The 13,913-nt window shown below is 35.4% G+C and overlaps 1 protein-coding gene across 1 annotated transcript in view; it reads left to right on the forward strand.

The window, feature by feature from the left end:
• The first annotated feature begins 464 nt into the window (after positions 1 to 464).
• Tc2n (tandem C2 domains, nuclear) overlaps positions 465 to 13,913 on the forward strand; it is a 38,565-nt gene continuing 25,116 nt past the window's right edge. The window contains exons 1-3 of the mRNA XM_077799921.1: positions 465 to 505; positions 9,169 to 9,310; positions 10,117 to 10,239. Coding sequence (XP_077656047.1) covers positions 10,173 to 10,239 — 67 coding nt within the window. The 5' untranslated portion in view covers positions 465 to 505; positions 9,169 to 9,310; positions 10,117 to 10,172. The remainder of the gene's footprint in view (positions 506 to 9,168; positions 9,311 to 10,116; positions 10,240 to 13,913) is intronic.

A 13,913-nucleotide genomic window follows, 5' to 3' on the forward strand; every position in this document is an offset into this window, starting at 1 on the left:
CAAGTACACCAGGCCAGTGTTTTCCCTCGGTTCCCTTTCCAGCTCCTGTTTCCTTTCTGATCCTTCTACACACCCCAAGCTCTGCCTGACTTGGATTTAAGATCTTTCCAGAGGGGACAACTAAAAGCCGCCAGGTGGAACGGCAGAGTGCAGGACGCCAGAGCAGCCCACCTCAGGTAGGCTGTCGAGCGGCCCCTTTCACTCGGCCCCTTCGGGCGCACCTCCAAGCTCACCTCCGAGGGGCGGGGCGACCAGGGAGGGGCGGGGCGACCAGGGAGGGGAGGGGCGTGGCGGGGCGTGGCGACCCAGGGAGGGCGGGGAAACCTGAGGGGAGGCCGGCAGCCCTCAGGGGTGAGGTGGGGCGGGTCTGCTGGGGGTCGGGGGACTGGGGCGCGGGGAGGCGGCGGCGGCCCTGAGGGGCGGGGTTTCGGGGCGCGGCCGCGAGAGGTGCTCGGGGTAGCAGTTCCCCGAGTGGCGCGGGCAGAGCGCCGGCCGCCGGCAGCAGGTAAGCGGCGGGCGACGCGTGCGGAGTGCGCGGGGCCTGGCGGGAGGGAAGGCGCTGGCAGGTGCGCTCTGCGGGCCGGCCGCGCGGCCTCCACCCGTCGGCACCGGGTCGCGGGGCTTGAGGGGGCGGCCTCACCCCCCGGGCCCCGGGACTCGCGGGGCCCCTGTTTGCGACGGCTCTTTGCCTGGGCCTTTTCCTTCTTCCTCTCGACGCCTGTCTCGCCGAGGCCTGGGGGACGGCTTCGGCCGGCGGGGGGCATCGCGGCCGGGACCCCCGGCCACAGGCCGCGACCCCAGCCCCAGGCGACGGCCGCGTCGCGCTGCGCTCGTTGGCCCGGGCGGGCTCCCTTCCCGGGCGGGTCTGGGAACTTCGAGAAACTGCGAAGGTGTCAGAATGTGACTTTCCCTTGGCGTTTGCAAGCCACTGCCCCCCCCAGCAAGGTGAAGCTGCGACTTCTGCCGCTTGCACCTTTTTCTTTTTTCCCTGCTGTGGTACGGGAAGACAGAAGGGTGGCATTGTGGGGTGTTGCGCCCTGATAACATCTGCGTTTGGGCAAGCTGGTTGCCAAGCCAAACACTGATTCCTTTGAGTTTAAAATAAAGCATGTAAAAGGATTGCTTTTGTAGTTAAAATATTATTCCGATTTTCACTACACGTATAAAGTGTTGGTTTTTTTTTTAAATTTTCTTGATTAATAATGTTAAAAAACAGCCTGTGTAAATACTGACCTTGTTTTCCAAACAAGGTTAACAGAACTCTGTTTATCACTTTAATATTTTGATATATAACTGCATCTTGGTTAAAAATTACTTTTTCTGGAAAAAAAATGTTAATATTGCTTACCTTTAAGAGCCAGGATTTGAGGCAAGTTTTTAAAATCTCTTCTTTATTTTGTGGTTTTTGCTAATGAATATGAGTTGCCTTCATAACTTAGGGGAAAAGCCTCAAGAAAAAAATTCTTTTTTTAACCTTGCAAGAAAAAGTTTTAAAAGTATGTCTTGAATTTTATTTGCGTCACTTGAATTATAATTGTGCACACATGAATAAAACTAATAAATTGAGACAGTAATATACAATGAGAAAATGAGTTTAAGATTTGTGTAGGACATCTGGCAATCCTGTCCAGTTGGCAGTTAGATTTATTGGCATCAGGTTTTTCTGCAGTCTGACTCAGAGTTGTAGACTTTGGAAGCAGTAGTGGATTTGTGGTAATTAATCCTGTAAAAGGGTGAGAAATCATTCAAATAAATACAGGATAAGAAGAGAGAAAGACCAAGGATGGAAAACACTAATGTTTAAGTGACAGTGACAACCAAGGAGGCTGACGGGCAATCTGAAGGGAGAAGGAATAGTAGTACCAGGTGAGGCCCTAGAAGCCAGGAGGAGAGAATTTTAATGAGAAGAAAAGCTTATTTGGGAGTCACACCAGTCAGAGCAGTCAGGAAGTTTGCCTGTTGATGTTGGTAGTTAGGAAGGGGCCACTAACCCTAGCAAACAGTGAAATGGTAAGGGTCAATATGAATGAATTTGAGATGTGAATAAAGGATAAAAAGATTGTGAGTGTAGATCCGTATTTTGAGAAACAACAGAGAAATGACATCATGGTTTTAAGAGAGGCATTTATAGTCAAATTGGAAAGAATATAAAGGACTTAAATATCTTTATGTTAAAGTGAATCCTCTCGGCATTGCTTTTCATGGTTTAAGTAGCAAAACTGAGAACAAGTAGCTGAGCATGCTGAATAGTACTGTTCATAATAAAGTATTTCATCTCCCCCATCCAAATTATGAATACTATTTTAGTTGTGTGAATACTATTTTGTGTATTCAGTTCAAGTGTTGTTACTGTTGAAGTTCCAAGTATGAACTGTGTTGGACTATATTTTACCTGAATTCCAGTGGTTTGATACTCCCAACTTGTTTTTAAGTCATTTGACTCCTTCACGTATACCTCAATGAATCTTCTGAAAATCTTATATTTTGACTAAATCAGAATGGAGGCATACGTTAGGGCTTTTGCTTCAATTATTATGCAAGGGGAAATGCACTTAGATAAAAGCTTCTCTATGTTTCACTGAAAGTGATTTTAGTTGTTACGCTAGAATTCAGACACTTATTTTGAATATATTCCTTAGAATATGAAAAGAATGGTTAAATTGGAAAAGTCTGACTACCAAGTGTTAAAGAGGACGCAGAATAACTGGAATTCTCATGTTGTACTGGTGGGAGTGTAAATTGGTGCAATCATTTTGAAAATTCTTTGACAGGATCTACTAAAGTAAAACATGCATAAAATATTCTCCAACATATAGCCCCCCAAATTCTAGATGATGCTGTCACCAATATATACTTATATTACTCATTTAATTATATGTTTTTATTGTATATATGTACAATTTATTGTAGGTCAATTTAACCTCAATAAAGCTGTAAGAAAGAGTAAATAAAATAGTGAAAGAAATCATATCATTTAGGTGTATTTACCTCCTTTAAATCTCATCTCAAGGTGATGAGATTATGAATGTTTAATTTTTAATTCAGAAAGTACTTAATATTTACAAAATACTACTCTTGGCACATTTATAGATTTAAAATAAATACCTGTGTGCTTCTCATGCTTAAGAAATAATATATAACCAATATTTTTTTTAGTTGTAGCTAACTTTATTTTATTTATTTATTTTTATGTGGTGATGAGGATCGAACCCAGTCCTCGAAAGCACTCTTCCACTGAGCCACAACCTCAGCCCTATAACCAATATTTTTGAAGCTGCCCTATGCATTCCTCTCTGATTATATCTTTCTTTCCATTTTCCTTGCTTTTCTCTGTACTTTTGCCATATACATATGTATTCCTAAACAAGGTGTTGTTTAGTTTTGCCTATTTGCAGTGCTATATAAATGAAATTACATTATTTCTATGACTTTTTATACAATATTATATGCATATGAAACAAATGAATTTCATGTTTAGACTTGGTTTCCATCCCCAGTATATTTCATTATATATTTGCAAACATTAAAAAGAAATCCTAAATACCAAGCATTTCAGATAAGGGATACTCAATCTGTATGTGTGTTTATATATACAAGCAATATAAACACTGAGTACAGACTCAGTATGATAATTGCACAAGCCAAAAGACAAAAAATAAATGAAACCCTCCTACATTGCTGGTAGGAATGTAAAGTAGTGTAGCTTCTTTGTACAAAACTTTGGCAGTTCCTCAAAAACTTCACACAAAAAGAAAAAAGTTCACATAAAGTCATAAGGTTACTATGTTACCCAGGAATTCCATTCCTGGTTTAATATATCTATAAGAATGGAAAACATACTTTTATGCAAAAACTTGAATACAAAAAGTTCATAAGCAACCCAACTATCCGTCAACTGATGATGGAAAAACAAAATGTGATATATGTTTGTCCGTACAGTGGAATATTATTCAACCATAAAAGAGAATGAAGTACTGATTCATGCTACAACACGGGATAAACCTTGAAAACTTGAAGATAAGTGAAGGAAGCAAGACAGAAAAAGACCATATTGTATGATATATATGAAATGTCCGGAGTAGGCAAATCAGAAATGAGGTAAAATAGTGGTTGCCAGAGGCTGGAAGAAAAGTTACTACAAACAGGTACAAAGTTTCTTTTGGGGAGTAATGAGACCATTTTTCAATTAGATAATGATAACTCTTGAATTAGATAGTGATAATTGTACAACTGTGTGAAGTGGTATGTTGTTATAGTTTTGATTTGCATTTCCCTAATAGATATGTTGAGCCCCTTTTCATGTTTATTGGTCATTTGTCTGTTGCCTTTGGAGAAATGTCTGTTCAAATTGGTTGCCCATTTTAAATATGTGTGTGTGTGGTGTGTGTATATATATATTCACACACCACACACACACACATACACACACACACACACACACACACACACACACACACATATATATATAAGAGTTATAGGTGGACACAATACCTTATTTATTTATTTTAATGTGGTGCTGAGGATCAAACCCAGTGCCTCACACATGCTAGGCAAGTGTCCTACCACTGAGTCACAACTCCAGCCCTGTTAGCCCATTTTTAATGGGGTTATTTGTCAAAGTGTGAATTTAAATGATCTGGTAAGCAAATACTTATATTCTCCAGAGGAGTATACTTTAATTTTTGGCTTAGAAAAGTTACCAGGAAAGTTTCATGGTCAGTGAAAACCAAGTGCAAAAAAGAAATAAGACGCCTAGCAACAATCAGCAGAAACAATTGATAATTAGAAATATACCTACGAAAGTTTGAATTACCAGTCATAGATTATTAAAATAAGTATACTAAACCATTTTTAAGTAAAGTTTGTCTTACTTTAAGACACTGAGTTTGTGGTTTGTGGTATTTTCTTACAATATCAATATAAAAGCAATACAAAAAATGATATTAATAAAGGATGGGAAAGAGAAAAAAAGTAATACAATAACCAATCTATTAGAAGAAGAAGAAAAAAGATCATAAACCCTCAGTCAGTCTAAAGGAAGACATGACAGGAAAGAAAAATAAACAGAGGACCATTAGGACAAGGAAAAAGCTCAAGATAAAAAAGCATAAGGCTAAACTCACGTACGTCAGTTACCTTAAATATTTGTAAATGGAATCAAGTACTCCAGATAAAATATAAAGATTGTCCATCTGGGCTAAACTACCTCAGCTTAATGCTATTTATAAGAGACATATCTAAAATATGTAAAGACTTATAAACTGAAAACTGTAAACATAAGGGAAAAGATATACCACATAAAACTATTCAAAAGAAAGCTGCATAGCTATATCACTATCAGACAAAATCAATTTTAGGCTAAGAGCATGTCTAATAAGTTAAGGCAGTTTTAAATTTATATGAGTGGACTAAATACAAATAAAATGTAAAGATTGTTAGAATGGAAATATAACAGTCCAACTATGTGTTGTTTATAAAAACAACTGGAATATAACACAAATTGAAAAGAAAATGCTGGAAAGAACATAACATGCAAGTTAACTGAAAGAAATCTGTGATGGCTATAGTAGACAAAGCCAACTTTAAGGCTAGAAGTATTAGTAGAAACTAAGAGGAATATTATTTAATGAGCTTGTATGTACCTAATAAATTACTCTCAAAAATACGTAAAACAATTCTGATAGAACTAAAGGAGAAGTAAATATATCCATAGTCAGAGTTGGAGTTTTCATTTTAACCACATGTTTTTTAGTACCTACAGAACAAATAGAAAAATAGAAATATGAAAGATTTTAACATGACTAGCAATTTAATTGACATGCATAGAACACTGTGCCTCAAAATTGTAAATGTACATGGGATATTTATCAAATTTGATCATATATTATGCCTCAAAGCAAGTTTCAAAATTTTAAAATATTGGAGTCATATTGAGAGTTCTCTGACTACAGTGGAATTCAGCTACATATTCAGAGAATCTGGGTAACTTTTCCTTTATCAAGGACTGGAAACTCCCTTCAAGGTAGTAAAGTGTAGGGCTTACCATGTTTCCTGTTTCTTTGTTGTTTGTTGCCTAAGCCAGTGTTTTGAATATTGATGTTTCATACATTTTGTTTGTTTCTCGGGTGGGAGGTCCCAGTTGTTCTATTTTGTCTATGTACAAATATTTTAAATCATTTTTCTTCAGTGTATTCCTGGGTGTATATTTTTTTTAAAAAAATATTTTTTTAGTTGTAAATGGATCTTTTATTTTATTTATTCATTTATATGCAGTGCTGATGATTGAACCCATGGACTCACACATGCCAGGCTAGTGCTCTACCACTGAGCCACAACTCCAGCCCTGGATGTACATTTTAATCAGATTTCTTTTATTCATATAAACTTGTCTCCCTTTCTATGTCTTTTCCCCATCTTTCCTACCTCATTTTAGGTGATTCCAGGTCATCAACTCTGAGGATTTTTCCTTTAGGAGTACCAATCATTTTTAATCAGTCCTCCTACATTCATCTCATGATTAACGTTAAGTATTTGAGAATAGAAAGGAAGTTTGATGAGTATGTTAGTGTTTTTAAAGGAGGTGAAATATGTTTTCTTATCTATTAGAGTTGATGAGTCCCAACTATATTCTCAATAGTAAGTTGAGTATTTTTTTAATGTTATTTTTTATACCTTTATTTATTTTTATGTGGTGCTGAGGATCAAACCAGTGCCTTGCTAGGCAAGTGCTCTACCACTGAATTACAACCTCAGTCCCTAATAGGCTTGAGTTCTGAAGAGAAAGTACAATGTTGTTTCTGAACAGTTTATATTTTAGCAGAATATAAATAGAATAACAGCTAGATAGAACAACAGCTCATGAAATATCAAGAAAAATATTAAACTCTTTTATTTTAAAGTACACTAGACATTTAGAAATGAGAAAGAAAATTAGATCTGAGTAGTTAAGGAATGATTCTTCCAAAACATTGGGGCTAAACAGAGCTTTTGAAAATGTATACACTTAAAAATGAAAATAAGTTACAAGATGTAATGAAAAAAATGTAACTTATAATAACTAAGTAAATTACACAGGCATTAAGACTTTGTATGAGGATAACTATAAAAACTCCCAAAGGTACCAAAATAGACATGAGCAAATGTAAAGAGATAATTTTGTTCTGGGTAGGAAGGCAATATCCTTAGGATGTCAGTTTTTCTAAAATAATTTATTAGTTTGAAAGTATTATATTTTTCCTCTATAATAAATAATCCAGACATATTGCAAAGAAAGTGTAAAGCAGAAAGGGTGGCTAGCCTTTTAAGCCTTTAAAATTGAAATAATGTGATATTGGTACAACAATGGATAGACAAATTGAATAGAAAATACAGAGACCAACCCAAGTGCATATGGAAATTTAGTGTTATGGTAAAGGGAAGAAAATATGATATTTTTAAATATGTGGTGTTTATGATACATAAAAAATAGAAATGCAAAAGATTTTAACCAATTGGGAAAATTGGAATAACCAATTGGGAAAATATAGGTTTGGATCCATTTTTCATATTGTATACCACAATGTCCATATAGAAAATAATAACATATTAAGTACTAGAATAAAACATAGGTAAATTACTTATGATCTATATATGGAGAAAAGTTTACTGTGACTCAATCCAGAAGCAAAAAAGAAAAACATAGGAGAGTATGCTGCATGTGTGTTTGTGTATGTGTTTCTATGTAACTTTGTATATGTTTATATAAACTTTTTGAGGACCAGCATGACACTACAAGTAGAAAATTCCATATTATGAAGGTGTTTCATGCTCAGAATTACTTTCGGGTATATAAAGTGTATATATTAAATATAAATGAATTCCATATTTAGACTTGGTTTCCATTTCCAATATATTTCCAAATATTATATATTTACAAATATTCCAAAATCTAATAGTCAGACATACAAACCCCAAATCCTGAATTCCTAAATACTTACAGTACCAAGCATTTCAGATGAGGAATATTCAATCTGTATGTGTGTATATGTATACAACCAATGTACACACTGAATGCAAACTCAGTATGTTTGTGTATAAGTATGTAGTGTGGTTGTATACATACACACCTTTGCATAGCAGAAAACACAATAAAGTAAAAACTGAAAATTTTTTTGCCACTTATATGGTGGATAGTGAGTTAATCTCTGAAATATATAAAGAACTTCTAAAATGAGAAGATGAGCAAGATATATGAACCGAAAATTCATAGAAACAAATATAAACTAACTTTATATGAAAAGATGCCCACATCACTTATAATAAGATAGATGCAAATTAAAACAATACAAAATGATCCCTTCCTTAACATAATGGCAAAAGTCCAGCATTCGGACAACATATTTTGTTGGTGACAGAAACAGGTGTTCTCATACATGGGGAATACAAAATGATTCAGTTTCACAGGGAAATGTAGCAATACAAGTAAAATTACACATATATACTCTTTGACCTGGTGTATGTGTGTATATTTTATTTATATATATACACACACACACACACACACACACACATGTATTTATGATCTTATATAGGTATATATTGAGAAATATGTGTGTACAGAGATACTGAGGCGTTGTTTCTTTTTAAAAAATTTTTTTTAGTTGTAGGCAGACACAATATCTTTATTTTATTTATTGATTTATTTTTATGTGGTGCTGAGGATCGAACCCAGTGCCCCACCCATGCTAGGCATGTGCTGTACCACTGAGCTACAACCCCAGCCCCTGTGGCATTGTTTCTAATAGCAAAAGATGAAACAGTCCACATTTTTGTCTCAATTTCAACAAAGCAACTATTAAAGGATTGAAATCATAAAAGGATTTTAAGATATACTTAATATATATGTGTGTTTAAGATATACTTTTAATTCTAAGGATTCAAATAAAATAAATTATATAGTTATTTGTTTATTGGCCCCACTTATAGGGATTTTGAATTACAAAAAAATGAGTAGTTGCTACTGTTAAATTTTTGATATGTGATAATGCCATTATGGATATATATATGCTTATAACTATATATGGTGAAATATTTCTTGAAATATTTTTAAGAAATGTATATATTTAAAACAAGTACATACCTTTTAGAAATATTTGATGTTACAAATACTGTTTGTTTTAATGCTTGAAGTGATCCATCTTCAGCTGGTGAGAGCCTCTTGAAGTTACCCTCTGAATCCTTCTGCTACATTTCTTAGATTACTAATTAAGTACTTATGGATGAAATTATATGATTGGAATTTATTTCAAAATAACCCAAAGGACATTACCAGGTAAGTTGGGAGACAGAGATGAAATCAATATTTTCATGAGTTGGTAATTGTTTTATTTGGGTGATTTGAGTTTTGTTATCCTGTATTTTTTGCATATGTTTAAAATTTCTCACTAAAAAAAAACGTTTGGAGTAAGTAGGCATAAATTAAGAGAATGTATTTGAAACAAAGACCTTGAAACTAAGGTGGGAAATTGGATGTGAAGTCCTTATACAATTTTATGTTCCTAGTACATATAAAACAGATTCCTTTTATTTGCACTATACTTTATTTATGGTGTGTGTGTGTGTGTGTGTGTGTGTGAGAGAGAGAGAGAGAGAGAGAGAGAGTGTGTGTGTTTAAGATATACTTTTAATTCTAAGGATTCAAATAACATAAATTATATAGCTATTTGTTTATTGGCCCCAGTTATAGGGATTTTGAATTACAAAAAAATGGATGTGGGGAAAGTGAATTTTTTTCATACTTTTTAATGACATAGCACTATGTTTTCTTTCAAATTTTTCTTGAACATAGTTTTAGGCATATCACATATAAGAGAAAATTGAGAATAGAATTTTTCTTTGTCAGATTTTAATATAGACATTGTTCATTTAATAATTTTTAAGCATACCATTTTAATAATTTTTAAAGACTCCTAGATTATATAAAATTATATATGGGAACAAAAAAATCTATCATCCTTGTAAATATTTTTACTTTGAAGCCCTCATTATGTCTTATAAAAATAGATATTATGATTTATTTAATGATATCTAATGGCATTAAGCATGATAATTTTAACTTGCTTTCTATTCTACCACCAGGTTCATATTAAAATTGGAAGTTTCTATCTTTTGAGGGACATTGGAAATTGAATGTAATGGCAGCAGAATTTATAAAGAGTTGCTGTAGAGGATGTTTCCATGGTGAAACAGAAAAGCACAAGTGTGAGTTTTATTTTGTTTTGATTTCAGTAAACATTTATTTAGTGCCTTATTTATGGCATTGTGGAGAATGAGACAAATTGGGAGTGTTTCCTAACTTTGTGGGGGAAGCAAAATGAGAAGGCACAGTAGGAAGATTTCCAGAACCCCAGGTATACTGAAACGTACTGGGGAGAGAGGTGGATTCAACCTAGGAGATGATAACCTGGACGTCACCATAAAGAAGATGACATTTGCCACAGAAGCCTGAACAGCATTTTACAAGCTGAGCAGAAGTAAGAGGAAGTAAGAGAATGGGACAGTTGAACACTGATGGATGGATGGAATGATGTAAGCAAAGGCAGGGAGAGAAGGTGTTTGGGGGACAACATGCTCTGATAAATGTTTCAGTATAAATAAAGAAAATTTCTAATTTATGAATAGTACATTTAAAATGCTTTATATGAATGAATGATCCATGGGTGAAATACCGATAACTTTATCATGACCTACATTTATCAAGGACTGCTGGAGATTTCCCTTTCAAATGCATGGTTTCCTTGTCTCTTCAGGGTTCTGATTGGGACTTTATTTTTCTCTGATTCTTTCTGATATTTTTTAGTCTAGGGCAGAGCTTCCTAGTACCCTAGTATATTTGAGTATGAAGGTGTATTAGTCTATCTTCTGGTGCCCATAACACTTGGTACTGTAGACTGGGGAAGTTTTAACAAAAAGAGATTTATTTTGGCTCATGGTTCTGGAAGACCAATGTCAAGGGGCTGTATCTGGTGATGGCCTTCTTGCTGGCAGAATTGAAGATGGTGCAGGGTCTCACATAGCAAGATACAGGAATTGAACATGTGTATCCTGATCTCTTTCCCTTGTATTTTATTTTATTTTTTGGTGAAGGTGCCAGAGATTGAACTTAGGGATGCTTTACCACTGAGCCATATCCCCAGCCCTATTTTGTATTTTATTTAGAGACAGGGTCTCACTGAGTTGCTCAATGCCTCACTTTTGCAGAGACTGGCTTTGAACTCCAGATCCTCCTGCCTCAGCCTCTCAAGCTGCTGGGATTATAGATATGCACCATTGCACCTGGATCCCTTTCCCTTTTAAAAGCCATCAACATTCAGTCTTGGGGATTCTACTTGATGACCTTATCTAATCCTTATTACCTCCCAAAGGCCCCAGTTCTAAACATATAGTTGGATTAAGTTTCCACCCTCTTAATATATCACAGTGGGGATTAAACTTCAACACGTAAATCCTTGGGAGATATATTTAAACAATATCCAATACATAATAGAGGGCTTCTTTTTTACATGAAAACATTACATAAGTTCCTACACTACAGTGTTGTACTTTCATTTATTCTGCAAATAATACAAAATATAAAGATGAACTCTAGTGTTGCTTACTTGCTTACCTGCCTATCTTAGTTTTGCAGTTTAGGAATCAGAATGGATAAAATGGGTCATACAAGCTAGAGTCAGCATGCATTTTATGTGTTTCGGTGGAGATGTGTGTAGACTTGGATACCTTTGGCTTCTCAATATTGCTTTATGTATTTGAAACTCATGTTAACCAGTAGCATTAACAACAAAATTGCTTTGTTGAAGAGTAAAGAGTCTACAAAATGGGAGAAAATCTTTGCAAACTACTGCTCTGACAGAGGATTAATATCTAGAATATATATAGAACTGAGAAACTGAACACTAAAAAACAAACAACGCAATCAAAATACAGGCAGATGAGCTGAGCAGATACTTTTCAAAAGAAGCGTGAATGGCCAGTAATATGAAAAAATGTTCATCATCTTTAGCAAATCAAATGCAAATCAAAACTACATTAAGGTTCTCTTTCACCCAAGTCAGAATGGTTGTCATCAAGAATACAAAAAGCAATAAATTACAGGTGAAGAGGTAGGAAATGAATCCTTATACACTGTTGGTGGGAATCTAAATTAGTACAGCTACTATGGAAATCAGTATGGAGAGGTTCCTCAAGAAATGAAAAATAAACCAAATATATGATCTAGCTAAACCATTCCTGGGTATAAATCCAAAGGAATTAGGTCAGCATACAGTAGAGATACCTGCATACCCATGTTTATCATGGCACAATTCAAAATAGCCAAATCATGGAATCAGCCTAGGTCCTTACATATACACAATGGAATATTATTCAGCCATAAATAAGAATGAAATATCATTTGCAGGAAAATGGGTGGAATTGTAGGTCATAAAGTTAATTGAAAAAAGTCAGACAGGTGTCACATTTTTTCTAATGTGGAATCTAGGGTTAGGGAAAACATGAAACTAATCAGAAAGAGGAAGGGGATGGGATAGGGAGAGGAGAGGTAATAGAGGGTAATGAGGATGTGGGGGAGGGAGTGAATATGATCAAAGTATGCTATTTTTTTCTTTTTATTTGTTGCAAATAGTTACACATGACAGTAGAAAGCATTTTGACACATCATACATAAATGGAGTATAACTTATTCTTCTACACCAGTAGTGTAATCATACATGCACATAGGGCCATAATGTCCAATTCATTCTACCTTTCCTACTCTCATACCCGCTCCCCTCCCTTCACTCCCTTCTGTCTAATTGAAAGTACCCCTTTTCTTGTCTAGCTGCCCCCACCCTACTCCATCCCTGCCCCTCTTATTGTGAGTTAGCATCTGTATGTCAGAGAAAATATTCCACCTTTGGTTCTTTGGGGTTGGCTTATTTCACTTAGCATGATATTCTCCAGCTCCCTCCATTTACCTGCAAAGCTCATAATTTCATTCTTATTTAAGGCTGAGTAATATTCCATTCTGTACATATACCACATTTTCTTTATCCATTCATCCATTTTAAGGCATCTAGGTTGGTTCCATAATTTAACTATTGTGAATTGAGCTGCTATAAACATTGATGTGCCTGCATCACTGTAGTATGCTGAATTTGAATCCTTTGGGTATAGACCAAGGAGTGGGATAACTGGGTCAAAGGTGGTTCCATTCCAGGTTTTCTGAGGAATCTCCATACTGCTTTCCTTAGTGGCTACACCAATTTGCAGTCCCACCAGCAATGTATGAATGTACCTTTTCCCCTACATCCTCACCAAAATTTATTGTTGCTTGTGTTCTTGAAAATTGTCATTCTGACTGTAGTGAGATGAAATCTTAGAGTAGATTTGATTTGCATTTCTCTAATTGCTACAGATGATGAACATTTTTTCATATGTTTGTTGATCAGTTGCCTTTCTTCTTCTGTAAAGTGTCTGTTCAGTTCCTTATCCCATTTATTGATTGGGTTATTTGGGTTTTTTTGGTGTTAGGTTTTTTTATATATCCTGGAGATTAATTCTCTATCTGAGGTGCATGTGGTAAGGATTTTCTCTCATTCTATAGGCTCTCCCTTCACATTATTGATTGTTTCCTTTGCTGTGAAGAAGCTTTTTGGTTTGAATCCATCTCATTTATTGATTCTTGATTTTAAAGTATGTTATTTGCATGTATAAATATGCCACAATGAAACCCATTTTTATTTTTTATTTATTTAATTTTTAATTGATTTTTAAAATAAATGACAGCAGAATGCATTACAATTCATATTACACATATAGAGCACAATTTTTATACCTTTTATTGTATATAAAGTATGTTCATATCAATTTATGTCTTCATACGTGTACTTTGGATA

The sequence above is a fragment of the Urocitellus parryii genome, chromosome 6, assembly GCF_045843805.1.
Source record: "Urocitellus parryii isolate mUroPar1 chromosome 6, mUroPar1.hap1, whole genome shotgun sequence".
Lineage (NCBI taxonomy): Eukaryota > Metazoa > Chordata > Mammalia > Rodentia > Sciuridae > Urocitellus > Urocitellus parryii.